Source organism: Populus trichocarpa, chromosome 1, assembly GCF_000002775.5.
Source record: "Populus trichocarpa isolate Nisqually-1 chromosome 1, P.trichocarpa_v4.1, whole genome shotgun sequence".
In the NCBI taxonomy this organism is placed as follows: Eukaryota; Viridiplantae; Streptophyta; class Magnoliopsida; order Malpighiales; family Salicaceae; genus Populus; species Populus trichocarpa.
The window spans coordinates 12,098,507-12,117,718 of NC_037285.2; the positions used below are offsets into that span (position 1 = coordinate 12,098,507).

Below are 19,212 nucleotides of genomic sequence, written 5' to 3' on the forward strand. Positions count from 1 at the left end.
GAGAAGAAGTATTAATGTAAATATAAATAAAAAAATAGAGAAAAAAATCATATAAAAAATAAAAAAATAATTTTAAAAAATAATTAGAAAGAAGATAATTTAGAGGAAGAAAAAACAAAACAAAGGCTAAACTATGTTAGGCATGACAAGACAGGGCAATTCACCTAGTCTAATTCCATGTGTGTGTCCTGGAATTGAAGCCATAAATTGTAAAGAGATAAAATTTTTATAAAAGGTTTTTGGATAAAAATTAGAAATTAAAAAAAAAAACTGAAATAAAAATATAAAAAATAAAGAAGATCAATATGCAATTTATGGGCAAGAAGAGAGAAATAAAGAATAAGAGAGAGATAAAGAATATGTCGATCTTTTCAAACAGGTTTTTTATTAACTTTAAAATCATTTAGAGCTCATTTGGGAACGCGGTTGCGGCTGCGTTCCTAAAAAATTTGAAATTTTTTTTTTTGCTAAAATTTAATATGGTTTGTATGTTTTGGATCGTTTTGATGTGCTGATGTCAAAAATAATTTTTAAAAAATGAAAAAACATTATTGGCATGTATTTTGACACAAAAAATTATTTGAAAAGCACTCGCAACCACACTGCCAAACACGCTCTTAAACAATCTAATTGCCCAACCAAAACTCAAAAACTAAAACTACCCCTAAACACAAGGCATATTTCTCTCTCTCTCTCCAATGGCATTTTAGTATTTTTACCACTCATAAAAAATAAAAAAGACCCACTTCTTTACCCTTATCAATCAGGACAAATATTATTTGATTTAGAGGTAAAAAAATAATTTTATTATTATAATTCACAATAAAATTAGTCTTTAGCTGTGATAACGACATTGTTTAGACCTCCCTGCCCTTTAAGTTTATAGTACCTCAATATATAAATACAAATGTAGAAGGAAGGGACAATAACATGTTTAGTTAAGGAAATAAACCAAGGACAATTTTAAAATAAAATCATGTTTTTTCAAAACAAAAAATATTTTTTTCCGATTATTTTTTCTATCCCGTAACAATAAACAAACATAATCTAAAACTTTTGAACAAAAGAGCAACTAATTTATTTCTAGTTATATCCACTTTGCAGAACATTTGGCTGGTAATCAATGTAGTATTTTTCCTTTTTAACACACTTGATCAGAAGTTTTGACAAGATAGCATAGGCTAAAAAAATATAATTTAATTTCTAAAGCCAAAAGTACTAGCTACATCTCAGATTACACACGAAAATTCCATGTACAAGGAATTCCTACGCCCAATACCCCATTTGGCCTCATATTGCTTCAAATAGGGAAACAAATGTTCCAACTATTAGCAACACAATCCAGGGGCAAAGAAAATGTATAGGACACCTCCCAACCTCTGAAGACCTGACTCATCCATGGAACTCACAGGTTATCCAGAACTCGCAAAAGTCTTACATCCTTCTATCATGTTCTCTTCCATTGAAAAGACATTTTATACAAAATTGATTCAATACACAAGCTACGAGAACCTTCCAAATGTTTGCCAGGATTTGGTCGATTTAGCTCATAAGTGAGGACAAAGCACCTCAGGTCAAAACATCAGTATCTTGGGCTCTGTACAAACATTTGTCATCTATACATGTTAGTGAAACAATATACCCGCATGCAAAGAAATCCCAGAAAAATGCAACTTGAGAAAGGGCATGGTGAACAGGTCAAGTTCATCAAGTCACTGGATGAAGTGCAATTGTGAAACAAAGAGCATTAAATCATGAGCTCACCAGGCTTCAACTCATGGCGTTCTTTATCAAAATTTTCTTTTACACCATCATTGGACTTTAATTTGCTTGACTCTACTTTTTTTCTCATTCTCCCCGAGCTCAACGAACCTTCAACTATGAAAAAAAAGATAAGACACATGTCAATCCAACTCAGAAAGCTAAATAAACTGCCAACTACACAATTGTACAATTTGGTAAAGTGAGAGATCAAACATGATTTTAAAATGGCCATGGGATAAGAAGCATAATTTTTCTGGTTTGGAGTCAATAGAGTCAACGTTGATTCTATTTTAGTCATTCCAGTATTATTTTGATCCCTTCATTCATTGGTATACACATGCTTTTTAGGCCACTGCTGTGTAAGTACAACTAGGCCAGCTGAATTGATTGCGATGTAACTCATGCCATTAGTTTCACTGTGTTTGCTCAAATCAGAGAACTTGTACAAGAGTTGGGACTTGTGAAAAAGAGGATTGAGAGCCTCTTATATTTAATCTATCCCAATTTCACGATAGCAATGTCATTCACTTGAAAATTAATATTTGTTTCACCGACTGGAAGCACTCTAAAAGTAACAGGCAGCAAAACCCCACAGCAGACAAGATGAAAGCCATTTAACAACAAAGGAATAACCAACTAGTAATTGTGTGGCATTAAATAGAAAATAACAATCATACTCCAAGGATTCCAGAGAAAGAACAACCCTATCATCTCCCACCCTCCAAGGGACAAAGAAGAAATGGAAAACTTGTGCATGTATCCAAGATATATCCTACAAATTTTGCAGATATTACACCACATGCCATCATCTTGGATGACAAAAGGTAATCTGATGCTTTACAGAAAGTGGTCGATTCGTCCATTATGGTTTAAAATGTAAAGGAAATAAAAAAATTTTAATTAACCATAATGCAGAGCATGGGAGAAACCATTTTAGTCATAAGAACCCTGCTCTGGGTGTCAGATCATTCTTAAATTAATTAGTCCCTACTGTTCATTTATATTCTAAGGCACTTTGCCAAAAGCCCCTTATCTCCGAAGATATTTTATTTAGAATTATACTCTTCACATACCTGTGTTGATAACAATGAAACGAGAACAATTAGGAGTTAGGACACAATTTGCATGAGAAAGGAAATAATGCAGCTCTTGTACCTTGCCATTCCCACACCACTTTTGATTCACCCTTCACTAGCTTAGGATAACGATCTACTCGAGAATCTTCCCGCACTAAGTCCTCAACCTGTATGATATAAATTACTTATCACCATAAAACATAAGATCATTAATTGCCAAACTATTTATCAGGCATAGAAGTCATTGTATCACAAAACTCCATTACAAATGAAAAATGCTAAGAAAGTCAATATAAAGAACAAACCAGTGTTCTAATTGCAATGAATTGGTCTCAAAATATTTGAGTGCAGGATTGGCAAAGTTACAACAAATGCTTTCAAAAATTTCTAGCCAAATGCTTTGATGATGATGACAATAGGGGAAACTGGTCGCCTTGGAGAAGTAACAATTAGATATTAACAAAAAATGGAAGCTAACCAAAGCTGATGGTGCCGGTACAAATTACAAAAGATATGGTCCTCTACATTTTCAACAGTAGATATTTTAAAGGATGGGTAGTATTGATTAAAGAAACCAAACCCCTTTTTAGCTGCAGTTAGTTTGAGCAACAGCTCCTTCCTCTAAAATTGCTTGTATCCTCATATTTCTTAAAAACAAAAAAATGATGGCTAGAGCAAACTTTCCCAACCAATTCAAGCAAGTCAACACAAGAGCAAATACTATTTCGCTTGCAATATCAATCCATAGGGAAAGATACACGATTATAGGCATGATCAGATTCATAGATTAATACCTTTTTCCATAAAACAAAATCTTTCCTTTCTTTGGGAGAAAGCAGATGATCCCGTAATCGAGAGGCCACCACCCAAGGTTCACATTCTGCGTTTACTCTCTTTGACATCAAGGCCCTTTCCTCAAGTATGTCACAAACCTTACAAAAAGACAACAGTTCAACTAGTGTTTATTTATTTTAAGAGAAAAACAAATGAATATGGGGACATATATCAGTGGTCAATTGCCTCAATCCTGTTAATGCAGAGGCATCAGTGCCAAGTTGCCACTGTGCGCATTATAACATCTAGTGTGGTATCCTAATATCAACTTTACAGGATCACATTAAACCGGCAAAAGAAGACTGATAAATTCGGTCCATAGTAAGAATCCCAACTCCAGGGAGGAAAACAATAAATTTTATCCTTGCAGGTGCAAGCGGACCTAAAGATTGACATTTTAAGGATTATAGTTATTAAAATATTGTTTCTAAACAGACTTTAATAATTCATCTTCTATGCAGAAAAGGAGGCAGGTTACAGCTCTCTGTCCTCCAAGAATTGATCTATCTAAACATGTTGTTCAAATTTAAATCTGAAATTATAACTGTAGAATTGATAAGTAGGAAATGAGGTCTTGAATCAAGAACATTTAAATGATGCATGGTGATCTGTACGAGAGCTAAGCTATGGCAAGGAGCGATCATCAAAAATAATAATCATGCAACTAAGGTCTTTACACCATTAGAAGTCACAGCATTGAATACCTGGTGGTAAAGTTCTTCCCCTCTGGTTGATAGATACCATCTCCGTCGAATTTTCCAAACTAAAAATGCAAATCCCACAACCTGTAGGTCTCAAGACAGTGAGAATGCTTTAACATTGATGCTTAAATTAAAGCATAAGTGCATGCCTTTAAAAGTGAATTACCAATGCACAAACTGGCACGATAACAAGAGCATGCTCAGAAATCCATTGACGAAGGTGACAGGTAAATGGTTTGTAATGTTCCACCAACAGGTCTGGACACTTAAACTCTTTCTTCCTACCAATAAGAAAATGTCATTGGGGCCTTCCAAACCAGGGGTCTGAAAGCTTCACTAAATAAACAGCATACCCATTAGGATTTGTCCTTATCTGCAATTCTTCACTAATGGTTTCCATTGCCTTCATCTTGGTATACACATACACTGGATTGTCTGAGCTATAGTTTTCCAACAGCTGGTGTCCATCCAAATCATTCAATATGTCATCCTCTTGGACCTAAAAATGAATTGTAATAATCATGTTAACAAACCCATAGAAGAATCACCACATTCACTAACGTGAGCAAATAATAGTCTGGAAGATATGGTTTTCAAACTGTGGAGTGTTGAAGAAGTTACACACCCACACTATTCCAGTCCCATAGCACAGGAAATCAGCATAGGCTTCACAGAGATGATTTTCTACCCCCTCCAACTGCAGATGCATTGTATGCAAATGGAAGATTTTAGAAAGACTGTTTCTTCCGTGGTCAGAAAATCATCACACTAGAATGAATAAGATTCTCAGAACAGACAAGTTTCTTAGCTCTTTCATAAACATCGCCATCTTCTATGCATGTGTTTCTGTGTTTTCTATAGCCACGAGCACATTCTAGCTTTCCCTGATTACATTCTCCGTTTCTTGGACAAGGTTCACATGAATCTGAAAGTGAGCATCCGTTATGAGGAATTGTTGACATAAGCAATAAGTATCACATTGAGTTGAGAAGTATTAGTAAGGACTACAATATTAGGATATACCGTAGCACTGGTCATTAAATATTTGAAAGAAGTCGAAAGTCAAAACTCAAAAGGTCGAAAAAGAATGTTCAAAATGCTAAAAACAAAAACAGGCAGAGCTTCATTGCATTAGACTTGCACATGATATGTGAGTTTTACCAATTCAACATTAATCCATAATATTTTTTTGTTCAAAAATATTTCTGTCTTCTAAGGACCCATAAAATCTTTTATTCAGCAAAATTCTACCATACGCTCTTGCTGATTCTACAAATAACAAAACAATTAAAGTTTGGAAATTGCAAATGTAGATTGAGAAAAGATAACTTCAGATCACAAAATATAATGTATGTAACAAAAGTAAGAACACCCACAATCAAACTCAATCCCATGCTTTAAGGTTTCGATTTGGAGTCCGAAAAGGCTAGGGATCGTAAAATCTCTAATTATAAATGTCAAGCTCTAAAACAATGAACCCAACAAAATAACAAACCAGACACAATTTACACAAAACATGGACAAGAAGAAATCTATGAGAAACCAAGTAACACAAGTTTAATCCTTTGTGAGGTGATGCAACTCAAGCTCAAACTGCACAAGATTCAACATTTATTGGCTTGTTCAACTAATGATATTGCATTAAAAGGCAGGTTATAATAATAAAAACCCAGAAAACAAACAAACAGGGGTTACATACTGGATAAAGAATCTGAAGAGTCTAAACTGGTATCGCAGAAGGGTTTTGTAGAATGATCGATGTAATTAGCAATGAAGTTACAGGTCAGAGCTACCGAGGATGCGATTGCAAGTACTGCGATGAGTCTGAGAAACTCTTGCTTTGAAGGAAACAAGTTATGGGGTGGTTCAATTTTAGATGATATAGTGTACGGATGCGAAGAGCTACTGGATAAATCCCGTTTTGGGCGCCTTTTTGGTGTTGAAGACATGGGTTTTGTTACTTCTGTTTTTGCGGGAGCCAAAGGAGGAGAGAGAAGGGAGACCTGTTGAAAACTATATGTTGCTCAACGAAAAAAAGTAGCTTTCTTGAGTAAGTGACTGTTGTGTAATTTTCTTCCTTTGAGGATCTAAAGTGCTATTACTCTAAAACGGAAGGATTGAAAAAACTAGGTATTATCATTCATGTCAATCAAAAGGTTGCCGTAGAAGTAACTAGCGAACTGTGCTCCGCCCTGGATAAAAATAATTTTTAACATAAAAAGTAAATATATAAGTATTCTTAATGTTTTTTTTTTCATGAAAAGAAAATTAAATGTAAATTAAAAAGTAATTAAGTTTTATAATTTATTTATTTTTATTTTATCTTCTTATAGAGTTTTAGTGGTTTGCAAGTTTGCTAAGATAGCTCAAGTTGTCCCGGTTTATAAGTTTGATGAGATGTTTTTTTTTTTAATTGAACTTGACTTTGTTGTGATCTATTTTTTTTTTCTCATATAGTTAAGAAAATAGTTTCAGCAAAAATTTATGTTATTAAACTTCATAAAGTCTATGAACCTATTTACAATTTTGGTTGGTTGACATGGTTTGAAAGTCTAACAAGTTTAACATTATTTTTTTTATTTCATCTATAGATATTAGGTTAATTGAGAATTCAACTTCGTTCACTTTTTATAAGGTTATCGTGGTTTTAAAAAAAAGTCTCGGTATTGGGTTGATGTTCGATTTGCAATCATCTATTTTTGTTATCATATAGTTAAATAAAAAATATATTTTAAAAAAAATAATCTCAGTGGAGTCTATAACCCAGTTCACGAGTTTGACGTGCTAGCCCAGGTTACTCAGTTCACAGGTTTGACAGGTTTACCCACCGACCAAATATGCTTTTTTGTTTTTGGTCCTTTGTTTTTTTTTATTTCATCATTCAATATTGGATTGGTTAGGAAATAGATTGCATAATTTATTTTTGTTTGTTTTCTATGGGGTTATAACAATTTTAAATAAATATCTATTTTAGGGTTGATGTTTAATTTTTTGCGCATATATTTTTATTATATAATTAAATTAAAAAAAGTTATAAAAAAGGTTTAAACCCAATAGAGTCTATGACCCGGGTTGCGGGAGGACCGGAGTTGATCCAATACGTTGTTGTCTTGATATTTTTTTTAAAAGTTGTCACCTTGAAGTTTTTACCAGTCATCCAGATTACATGTGGATCCATAAAATCGATCAATTTAAGTTGGGTCAGCTCCCATGCAGTTTAATTAGAAAACTGAGCTAGGCAAGTAGCTGAGATTGAGGGTTTTAATATTAATCCATTTGACTAGGTTTAATGATACTATCAAAAAACTCTTCGCGCTCTTAACATTCCTTTTATATTTTAAAAAAATTGATCTGGCCACGGTGGAGTGTGGACCAATAGACTAGTAACAAAACAAAACAAGAATCATTTGAATGTAGGATCATAGGTTAATATTTAACATAGTAGAAAAATATGATAATATTGCGGGTGCATTTCATTGTATCATGATTTTCTTAATTGAGAAATATGAAGATGTTTATGCTAAAAAAAAAAAATTTAAATTGATAAATTGAGACAAAGTTGCTCATGCTAAGAAATGCTAAAATAAAAAAATAATTATTCTCTTAAAAGTAAAAGATATAAATGTATGTAAATATTTAATCCAAACTTTTTTCTTTAACCAACAAATTTTATTTTATTTTTATCTTAGAGGTTATTTTTTCTCACCAAAAAATAAATATTTTTTTTATTTTTATAAACCCGTCATGAAAATACAATTTATGTATACAAAACATAAAAGGAAAAATTTCATAGATGAATTAGAATAGCCTCTTCGAAACATTAATACATACAAAATAATTATAAAAAAATATTTACTTTAAAAAGATGAAATAAACAATTTAAAAAATTAGAAAAGGGAGAATTAATTTAAATATATAAAAAATACATATAAAAAGAAAGGTATCAATTAAAAATAAAAAAAGAAAGATGTCATACTTTATTGGGTTTACAAGTTAGGCTCGCTCACATGGCCTTTTCTATTTGTTTATTTGCAAACGGGACGGACAACATGTCATCAGCCTCAATTATTTTTCAAAAATAATAATTAAGGCAAACATTGTGTCATCTTCCTTTTCGGTTTCTGACTATCGAAAAGGTGATCAAAAAAATCAAGCAATGTGTTTTTTACCCAAAATATGCAATTTTCAACCAGTTTTCACATTAAGATCGATATTTTTCGCAGCCGAAACTAAGACTTTCTTTTTCTGCCATTGAAATCTAGTGACTCTTTCTCATTTCTCAAACCATGAACTCAAAAATAAGAAAATAAAGTTTCAAACCAAACTTGAATTTTATAAAACAAAAAGGACTAAAATTTTATCATTTGAAAAGGAGGACTAAGCCAACTTTGGGTAATTTTTTTGAAATTGCCATCTATTTTCTCTGTTTTCTCAATTTGATCCCCCACCCTCTCTTAATAAATTTGAATTAATTAGTCTTTAATTTAGCCATAAAATGATCAAATTACTCGGAAAAAAAGTTTGATGATCAAAATTAAAAAAGCTCACTGCCTATGGTGAAATGTGAGATATGGTTCAATGGCATGGTGTAAAGTATATAATCTTATTTGAAAACAAATTCAAAACTAATATTTAATGCAACAATACCCTAAAAATTACTATAGTTATTTTATTTCAATCAATTTTTTATAAAAAATATAATTTTTTTTTAAAAAAACAAGCCCTAACTAAAACAACTTGAGCATCTAGGTTTGGAAGGGGCAAACCTTATCCCGGAAAAGAGAGAGTCAAGCACGAAAAGAGAGAGTCAAGCACATGTTGATTTGTAAGGCTAGGCTTATAAGACTAACATTTTATTTTTTTTATAAAAAAACTAGACGGATAACATGCGTCCATCCAATTTTAATTTAAAATATAACATATCACACATCATCAATTGGTTCAACCACGACCACCTCTAGTGATTAAAAAGTCAAGTTTTTGACTTTTAGAATTAAAAAAAATTCATTTTTCAACTCTTTTTTTATATAAAAAAAGCATAAAAAAATCCCTTTAAACCTTTTTTTTTCCATCTTAAATCAACATTAAATCGATTTTAAATGATAAACCAATCCAATTCCAAAAAAATTATCAAGCCTCAATCTAGTTTTTACAGCAAGTTAGATGTTAAAAAACACTTCAATAAAATTTCTCTCATCGAATGAAACTTCTTAACACTAGAATAAGATATTTTCATGCCAACTATGACTTTATCTCTTGCTCTTTATTTTTTTATGATTTCATCTTTTCTCTCTCAAGCATAGAGACATATAAATAAATAAAATGAATATTTAAGTTAAAACTAAAATTTCAAAAATTATAAGTATGGTAAAGAAAGAAATAGGAAATATGTGGATTGAAAAGAACTTTTCATGTGAATTTCAGTTTGGTCCCGCGGGGTTTTTATAGTTTGATATTGTTACTTTCTATTATAAGTTTAATTTGTAACTCATCAAATTGGTAATAAAAGGATGTAATTGAAAAAGAATTGAGAATGAAAAAAAAAAAGGCATTTAACTTGTAGTTGTAAACTTGTAATTGAGATGTGATATAATTGTAATATATCATAAAATCGTCCATTTCCAATTTTCCATACATACACCCCCAAGAAAAAGGACGGTTTAGATTCCGTGCAAGCTGTAACTTGTAACCACTTAAGTTTGTCTTTGTCGGAGTATAATTTTAGAGCCCCAGCAACAGTACGTAAATCTCTCCTTAATTTTAATTTAGTCTCCCTTTCTAATTTTCAATCTACCTTCTTTGTATAATTCATAATTCACTGCTTTCTCTCCTTTCCTGTCACTTTTGTTTCTGTTTGTGATAAATTGTAGTAATTTTTTACACTCAGTTTAAAATACAATTTTGGGATTAGTTTACGATTGAAGAAGCTTGAATTATTGATGCGTTATTCCTACTTTTGTATGAATGAAATTTCAACAGGTTTGTTTCCATGGATGATTAGGTGAGGTGATGATGCCGGACTTACCGGGTTACATGTGGGCCTGTTTACGTACTGGCAAGCTTCCTTTCTTGGCCATTTTGGTTTCTGGAGGAATTGCGTTGCAAATCTTGGTTTGTGCTCTTTTCTTTTCTAATTAACTTCAATCTTTTTAGTTTAATTATTATTTTATGGCCAAGGTAATCATAATTTCTTCTTTCCTGTGTTGTGTTGCAGGCATGTGCCTTGTACAATAACTGGTGGCCGATGCTAACTGGTAAGACTAAGTGACCGCGAGTTTTTGCCTAAGATGATGATTATTATTGTTGTTGTTGTTGTTCATATTTTCTAACTCGGAAGTTTTGAATTTTATCTGACTTCTTGTGTCATGGCTGCATAATCTAGTCGTTGAAAGTGAGAAACTTAAATGTAAGGTTCACAGTTACAGGAATCCTTTAATTTATTCTCACACCCTCATATTGATACTGTATTTCATGTGCAGAATCCTTGAAAATGTTCTAGAGTTTCTTTCCTGGTTCTAAAGTATTCGCAACTGCTCATATGAAAGGAGATCAGTTGCCTGCTCTTTCAGTGTGATTAATCAAATAGGAAAAGCAGAATAAAAATAAAATCGCAATTTTCAGTATAAAGCAAGTAAAAGAGAGTGACGGGCAGGTTATGCAAGAATTTGTGCCAGCTGAAGTTATGGTTCAGGATGGACTAGTTCTCTAAATCCGAATTGGCTTAAGCATCCACTCTATCTTTCATGAGGTTTTTCTTTTGAATGTGTAGTTGTGTTAACAAACTAACTAAACTTATCCCTATGGTGCCTTGTCTTTATTACAAAACGCTAGCATCGAAACCCTTTTCAAGTACTCACAACTCTTCACAGTTGGGACATTGGCGAGCTGACACTTTAGCAATTCTGACCAGTAGAACCATCACCTGCTGCATTCTTGTAGACATAACCCTACCTGGCACAATTAGTGTAAGTGTATATTGTTCCAACTAACCTGTCATACTGGATGCTTTTTTCTGTGCTCTTATATTAGTTCTCAACATCTGTTCCAGAACTAAAGTTGGAACTAAAGTTGAGTTTCTTATGATTCTGTCTACATTTCACTGTTGCGTTCTTGTAAATGAAAGCGATGTCTGCTATTTGCTTGTACCTTGCATGGCATTAATTTTCTTTCTCAAGAACGAATATCACTATCTTCTACCGGTAGCATGCCACATTTTACCTCCTTAAATTATAAGGACATGAACAAGAACATGCATGCACTTTAATGCATTTTTTGCATAATTTTTACCTTGCTTTAAATTAAATTGCTTGTTTGGGCTCATATACTGGTCTTAGAAAAGTCATGCTTGGTATTCTTATCCATGGATAGATAAGGCATATCTCTTTCTTTTAAAGATCACAAAGGGTGTCCATTAATTAGTTTGAGCTCATAGATCTTGTAGTTCTAATGTGACTGTGAACATTGAGCATGTAAGACTATTTTGGTTGTGTTGCTTTGATTGGATAATTCGTTGTTAGTTCTTTCATTTCCTGAATAGGGGCCTTTGCATTTATCCTGAATAGTTTCCATGCAGTTAAATTTGATGCTTGAGAAACAGAGGATGGCCTTCATCAGTCATTGAGATATACGAGATTGAAATTAGCAATGCTGATGACAACTCCTTTTCTCTTGCAGTAATAATGTACGTGCTTCTTCCAATGCCTTTGCTGTTCTATGCGGGTTCTAATAGTTCCTCACTTCTCACAGAATCTGATAGTGGGTAAGGCTTTGACGTTTAAATGATTCCAGGTCAACATTTGACTTTTTGTCAGTTAAAATAGAGCGCTAAAGCAGTTAGCTATACTGTGCTTCCTGATTATTCATGAAACAGTTGGGTCAATGCAACAAAGTTCCTGACCGGAGCTTCAGCAATTGGAAGCATTGCAATACCAGTTATTTTAAAGCATGCCGGTGTTATTGGATGGGGAGCGCTAGCAATGGAGCTTTCGTCATTTTTTGTATTTGTCATTGCCATAATGTGTTACATAGGCATGAGCGATGATGATGATTACAGTATGCTCTGAGATGCAGCCACTTGATTCATAAGTGTAAAAAAATGTTGATTTTAGTGCTTTGCAGGACACTTTTCTTTCTTGTTACAGCGAGCCTCACCTTCATATATGTGTGCATACTGTTCAGCAAACATGGTGTTCTAATTGAATGATATATATTGTACATGATGAGTGTCTTTACTGTGTTATCACAGTATATTAGTTTTTTACTGAGGATGAGCTTGGATGATTCAATATTTCTTCCCCACCAAGGAAGTACCCATCTTGGTTTGGAACAAAAGGGATGGTGGTGAGTTGAGGAACATCATGAGGAGTTGGTTGATTCAGGGACAATCCAGGCACAGTGCTTGTTGTAAGGGATGTCAATTCTCGAGCAAGAAACCATGGTGGTGTAAAAGATGGTGGAAATGACTAAGAATATTGCAGTGTGAAGCCATGATAGATGATACCATGTGCTTGGAGAGGTGAGCATAGGAGAATGTTTACTGGCCATGATCCTATATTTCTTGGAGTTTGAATATGGCAAGGGTGGCCTGAACATCTGTGGAATCAATCAGCGGATATATACTGGGCTAAAGGTAGCAGTCATCCAACAAAGTCTTCTTCCTTTTAAGAACCAGCCAGAACTGAAAACCTCATCTCAACTTGCAGGTCTTTGAGTCTACGAAAATGGAGAGCTACACATCACACATATCATTTAGTCCTGTATCCATTGTGAACTGATTAAGATATTTGACAGTTGAGAGTAACTTTGGGGGATAAAGACTTGTGCACAGGACTTGGAAATTTCCCACCATCTCAACTCTCAGGCCTTCCGAAAGGGGAAATAAGTAAAGGAAAAAGAAGAGTAAAGAGAGAACCAACCGAAGTGGTCGCTATATGCACAGCCCATTAACTAATAATCCTCCACAAATTGTAAGTCGGGGATGTGTTAATCCACTCAATATACTGCAATGGTTTCATTTCATCGAGTTATTTCAGAGATATCCCTCTATAACTTTCTACGTTGACTCTACTGTATTTGCAAACTTCATATCAATGGCCAATATTATATGCTCGATGACATTAGAGAGGGTTCAATACAAGAGAGGGCTTGAATTGATACCCTGTTCACATTAGTCTTGCATGTTTTATCTAAACAAGAGCTTTTAGAAAGTGTTTAATTCCAAGTTAAAAATGATAGATCATAGTTTTCTATTCGTTTATTGATTTCATAATTAATCAACAGTGAACAACAATTTCCATAATCAACTTGCTAACACACCTTTCAATTTTCTTTTCTTTCACAAACTGTCCACAACATAGTCAAAGAAGCACTGTAAACAATAATAAAACCTTCTCAGTCAAAGTGCAAACAGATTTAAGTTTTTTTTTTTTTTTTTTAAAAAAAAACATAGATATATTGATTAGAAATAACTTTTAATTTAATAAAAAATTGGTTACAAAATGAAATAAAAAAGTTAAAATGTTTAACTTCTACCTTATATTATTTTCATTCATAGTTTTGAAACCCAACCCGATAATTAACCTGGTCTAATAATCGGGTCACAGGTCACATGGGTTGACCCGGGTCAATCCAAAAAAATTAATAAAAAAAGAAAAAATTATTAATCATAGGTAGGGGCCGGTTGAGGAGGAGCTCATGTGGACTTCATTGTCAAATTAACTTAATGAGGTGAAATTTATCTTCCCCTCCCATTTGAAATTTCCTCTTCTTTACCCCAAAAGATCAAATCTTTAACTGATAGAAAAGAATCAATTGATTAGGTTTTTCAAGCTGGTGCAAGGGCACTTGGTTGCCACAGTAGGGGCGGGTACTTCTGGTAATGAGATCCTGACATCCAAACCTTCTCTTTACCAGTAGCATGAATAAGAAGAGAGAAAAGATGTCGCAGATCAACTGATAGGAAAAAGAGTTTTGAAGAAGAGATAGTCGATTACAAACCTTCTTCTAATGAAGCTGTAGCTGAGCCAGAAAGTGCTCCATCAATTCCAACAAAAACATGTCTAGCATGCCCCTTTCAAGCTGAACGTGGGAGTGGGAGTGTGAATGGGAACGGGAACGGGTAATGATGAAGAGTAAGGGAAGACGAAGATTTCAGATGAGGATTTGAAGAGGCTATTTGTTCAGTACTTGTCAAAAATACGGTTGAGACCATTTGTTGGAGATTAGATCGTACAAGACTGCTTTTGCCTTTCTCTATCAGGAAGGGAGCCGGGTCTCAACCGGGTTTACCTGGGTCGACCGGGTTCTGGATTGACCCGCCGGGTCGACTGAGTTTCTCCGGGCCAACTCCCAGATGAGTTTTTACTTAAACCCGGACCGGTTCCAGGCCCAGATCGGCTGGATCCCGGGTCAACCCGTCGGGCCAGTCCGGGTTTCAAAACTATGCTTTCATTCATAAAAAAAAGTTGCTTTGAATCAGTTTTTTTGTCAAATATACTTCTAACTTGACTCGTTTTCATCATAAATTATTTAGGAAATATACCCTTTAAATTATAACTCAAATTCAAAAGTTGAAGTTGTTCTCAATGTAGTTGCTTCCCCGTTTGTTTGCTGGAAAATAGTTTCCTTTTGAAAAGTAAATTCCGGGAAAAATGAATTCCGAGAAAGTATTTTCCGATGTTTGGTAGTGTAATGGAAAATAAGTTGGAAAACATTTTCCAGTGTTTGGTTATGTCATGGAAAATGAGCTGAAAAATAACTTATTAATGTTTTATTTTTCTCAAGTTTATTAAAATAATGAGGAACAAATCTTATAAATTAAAAAGTTGAATGAGAATGAAATTGAAAAAAAATATAATTTCATAAATTATCTCAAATAAAATAAATAATAATCAAAATAATAGAGATCAAATCTAAAAAATTAAAAAAAATGAAAGGTGAATAAATTAAAATAATAATAATTAACATTTCATAAATTATTTTAAATATAATAAGTAACAATAAAAAAAATGAGGACCAAATTTGATGGATAAAAAATTTCAATAAAAAAATGATAAAAAAAAAGCAAATAGCAATTATAAAAATAAGGATCAAAATTAATATAAAAATTAAATTTTAAAAGATGGAATTGAAAAATAAATATTCAAAACAAATTATATATAGCAATCAAAAGTTTGAGGATCAAATTTGATATAATCAGCAAATAATGACATTTCTAAATTTTTCACAATTTTCGGAAAATGTTTTCCGTCCAAATTTTCCAGGAAAACACTTTCCTGAAAACCAAGCCAAATTTTCCTTTGACTGGAAAGTGTTTTCCGTTGACCAACTTTTCTAATGGCAAACAAACACCGGAAAATTTGGAAAGTGGTTTCCCGGAAACCACTTTCCGGAAAACAAACACAGTCGAAAGGAAAAATATTTTCCTGGAAACCAAACCAAATTTTTCTTTGACTGGAAAATGTTTTCCGTTGACCGGAAAGTGTTTTCCGTTGACCAACTTTTCTAATGGCAAACAAACACAGGAAAGTTTGGAAAGTGAATTCCCGGAAGTGAATTCCGGGAAACAAACATGGCCTTATTATCCTTCCGCTGGCAAGCAAAAGGTAACAGAATCAGAGAACTAGAGGGCTTCAGCTTTGAACGGGGGAAAAGCTGCTGCGACCTGAATTGATATTTGCTAGGGCATGTATAAATTGTTTTCCTCTCTATCTGCAATTGCCAAGGCCCTGCTTATCTTTCCTCTGCTACTATTTCCAACAAATCTCTTTGGAAACATGCATAGATACATTACAGATTCAAAACAGACCTGGCAATACATTCAATCGAATCAAACCAAGCTACCAAGGGCTCCATTCCAAGTGATACTACCTTCTTAACTTTCTAACAAAACCCTGGCCTAAATCTCTATGAAATCCTTGATAACCCTCCAACATTCTCACCAAAAAAACAACTAAATCAACTCTTTATCATCTCAATACTTACGTTTAGCTCTATAAACAACCACCAACCAACATCAAAATGATAGCAGCCAGTTAACCACACGCTTCATAAATCACTTAATTGTCATGAGAAAAAAGTTACAAGACATACTTGTCAACTCAAGTTAAGGATTAGCCTTAACAGTAGAAGATTTATCCACACTACTACTATTCCAACTCCAAGGGCAATCACCATTCAGATGATGAGATGATTAAACAAATTAAGCCTACTTGACCACCTCACCACCAGGTGAGAATTGACTTGAAGGCAGTCACATCGAGTCAAAAATGCCTTGCACCAAATTCAAATCATGGTGGAGCTATTTATCAGTCAACTACATTGTAAAAGGTTCTAAATTCAAAAGGGTTCATTAAGCAGTATGCCTACAAGCTTCAGAATCTAACCATCTAATAAGATGGTAACTAAACAAAATACCTAAAATCCATCTATCTTGCAGTGACTCCATAATTAAGAAATCCTAATTCAGCTAACAAGTTAAGCCACGAAGACTATAACTACTACAAATCATTTCTTCATCCAAAATAGCAACCTAAGCTACAAAAAAGAAAGAACAGTTCCTCACTTATTGCTAAACCAAAAAAAGTAGCTAGCAAAAATAACTAAAAATAAATAAACTCTACTAAACCACCAAAAATAACCAAAACCCATTACTGAAAAGTATCATAGATATCCAACGCACAGAGAACAACATAATTACTACTGGGTAAGATTATACTCATTCTCTTAAAACACAGGTTCCAAACTCGGGGAAAAAAAAACTGTAGAAAAGGGTCCCTTTTCACTAGTCCAGTCTGAAATGCCCAGTTAAAATACAACGCGAAACTGAGGAGCGTCGGAATCACTCGCCGGCATGATTTCCCAGCGGCAAGGCTCGAGGTCGTCGGATACGGGGCAGAACCCGGCAAGAGTAACCTTATCCGCAGTAGCAGATACAGACCCAAACTCGAAAACGGTGACGTTCTTGGGGGGCGGTCGGGGTACCTCGACGGCGCCGTTCATACCGGGGATTTCGGAGGGCGGGGAGGTTTCGGGTTTCGTGGAGCTAGAAGCGGATTTTGACTCGGGTTTGGAGCTTCTTTGGAACCACGAGAGGAGACCCATCTTTTGGCTTTCAAACTTTTAGTTTGGGGATTTGCTAACTCTGTTTCGGGAAAAAATGAATTTTTTTTTTCTGGGTTTGTACTTAGTCTTCAGAATTACGAAACTGACCTTCGCCTTTTTTTTTTTGTAAACTACTAGTCATCTGCTCACACTCCGCCGCGTGTAGATTCATTAAGAAGAATTTTTAAATATGATAAAAAAAATAATATATACGATTTAATAAAATAAATAAAAATTATATATAGTAATAAATGTTAAAAAAGTTTATAACTTTAATTATAAATTGAGCCAAAACATATATATTAAGATATTTGATCACATTATACAATTATACAATGAACTTATAATTTTTTTATTTAATTATGCAATAGAATTGATTCTTGTATGAAAATGTAATTATTTTAACTTTATTGGAAAAAGAACCATATTATAATTTATTATTTTTTTATTAACTTATTTGTATCTAATTAAAAAAAAATTTCTTTCCTAGGTTTTTAATTTAATAAAAATGATAAGCAATTAGAATCAATAAATATGTTTTTAGATAAACTGAAAGAAGGATAACAAAGGTTTCCTTTCACATAAATCTAATTAATGTGCTTCCATTTTTTTGTGTTTTATTTCACTAGAATAATTATTTTTTAAACAACAGCTCATTATATCTATAAATTTGAGTTTTAATAAAAATAATTTTTTTTTGATATTTTTAAGACAAATGATTAGAAAAGAAAAAAAATGATATGTTGGTTGTGCGGTGTAACAAGAAAATTTTTTAAATATATTTTTTAATTAATTATATGATTATAAAAAAAATATTTACAAGAAAAAAAAATTATAGAGGAAATATATATTATTTTTTTAATATATTCTTTTATGATTCATGTAATATCTCTTTTTTCTTAAAAAAAAAAAATGTAAGAAGCATATTTCATTTGACCAAAAAATAGAAGAAAGTAAAAAAAAATTGTAATGAATATAATAACTTGAGCTTTATTTTTGTAGAATATTCACAATCACAAACATAAAAATAATAATTCTACATAGCAGATTCAAATAAAATAATTAACAAAATGACTATTAATATCATAAAAAAGCTAAATTTTATTCAAAAGTAAATGCTAAATTGATTGATATCTAATGAAATATTATCTAAAATATGTTATTATTTATTCCAACAGTTCCATTTCTGTTTCATGTATATGAAGAAGCAATTTATTAATACTTTACTAACATTCATCAGTAATCAAATATTTATGGATAAGTTATTTGCTAAAAAAATTAAAACCTCTTGAACACGCTACGATATAAAACACAAAATACTATAGATTGGAACAATATATTTATATTTTTTCCCTTCTTTGTAAAACATTTTGGCTTAGTTGATGGGGAAATAGTGTTTTTCAAAGGATCAATTGATCATTAACAAATTAATTAAAAACAAATTGGTATATACGCCTTTTTTTTTTTTTAAATGAAATGACTTTTGTCTATGAGCTTTTTTTTCATTTTAATTTTCTTTGCATACTTAAAATGATATGAATGCCTTTAAAAGTTAAAAAATAATAAACTTGTCAAGAGGGGCTTCTTTTTTTGGCTTTTTCATGGTTTTAGTACAATAAAAATACATTTTTCCTCGGAATAAAAAAACTGTTTGGTGTGAGAAGGCTTTTCATCTTTTTATTATGTTTTTTTTTTTTTTTATAATATTGAATTTCACTTAGAGCTGCTTCATAATT

At 32.7% G+C, this 19,212-nt stretch overlaps 3 protein-coding genes across 6 annotated transcripts; 1 reads left to right on the top strand and 2 right to left on the bottom strand.

Annotated features, from left to right (window-relative positions):
* Positions 1-1,177: 1,177 nt before the first annotated feature.
* Positions 1,178-6,419, bottom strand: LOC18094208 (uncharacterized). Of its 2 annotated transcripts, XM_006368391.3 has the most exons (10): positions 6,075-6,414; positions 5,173-5,300; positions 5,001-5,072; positions 4,729-4,874; positions 4,542-4,656; positions 4,379-4,459; positions 3,635-3,772; positions 2,920-3,007; positions 1,765-1,878; positions 1,178-1,597 (listed from the first exon to the last, which is right to left on the bottom strand). In XM_006368391.3, exons 1-10 carry the CDS (start codon positions 6,322-6,324, stop codon positions 1,575-1,577), a joined length of 1,155 nt encoding a protein of 384 aa, XP_006368453.2. In that variant the 5' UTR covers positions 6,325-6,414; the 3' UTR covers positions 1,178-1,574. The 2 variants fall into 2 exon arrangements, 1 of the variants encoding a protein (XP_006368453.2); XR_002981444.2 differs by lacking the exon at positions 1,178-1,597 and having other exon boundaries at positions 1,862-1,878; positions 2,920-3,024; positions 6,075-6,419.
* Positions 6,420-9,951: 3,532 nt separating this feature from the next.
* LOC18094209 (vacuolar protein sorting-associated protein 55 homolog) lies at positions 9,952-12,591 on the top strand. Of its 3 annotated transcripts, none has more exons than XM_024604997.2 (5): positions 9,952-10,117; positions 10,355-10,486; positions 10,590-10,629; positions 12,050-12,134; positions 12,246-12,591. In XM_024604997.2, exons 2-5 carry the CDS (start codon positions 10,385-10,387, stop codon positions 12,436-12,438), a joined length of 420 nt encoding a protein of 139 aa, XP_024460765.1. In that variant the 5' UTR covers positions 9,952-10,117; positions 10,355-10,384; the 3' UTR covers positions 12,439-12,591. The 3 variants fall into 3 exon arrangements, with proteins under 3 accessions (XP_024460765.1, XP_006368454.1, XP_024460769.1); XM_006368392.3 differs by having other exon boundaries at positions 9,963-10,113; XM_024605001.2 differs by having other exon boundaries at positions 9,966-10,113; positions 10,377-10,486.
* A 4,404-nt stretch (positions 12,592-16,995) lies between these two features.
* On the bottom strand, positions 16,996-17,534 carry LOC18094210 (uncharacterized). The gene has a single exon (XM_006368393.3). It carries the CDS (start codon positions 17,474-17,476, stop codon positions 17,180-17,182), a length of 297 nt encoding a protein of 98 aa, XP_006368455.1. The 5' UTR covers positions 17,477-17,534; the 3' UTR covers positions 16,996-17,179.
* Between the last annotated feature and the right edge of the window lie 1,678 nt (positions 17,535-19,212).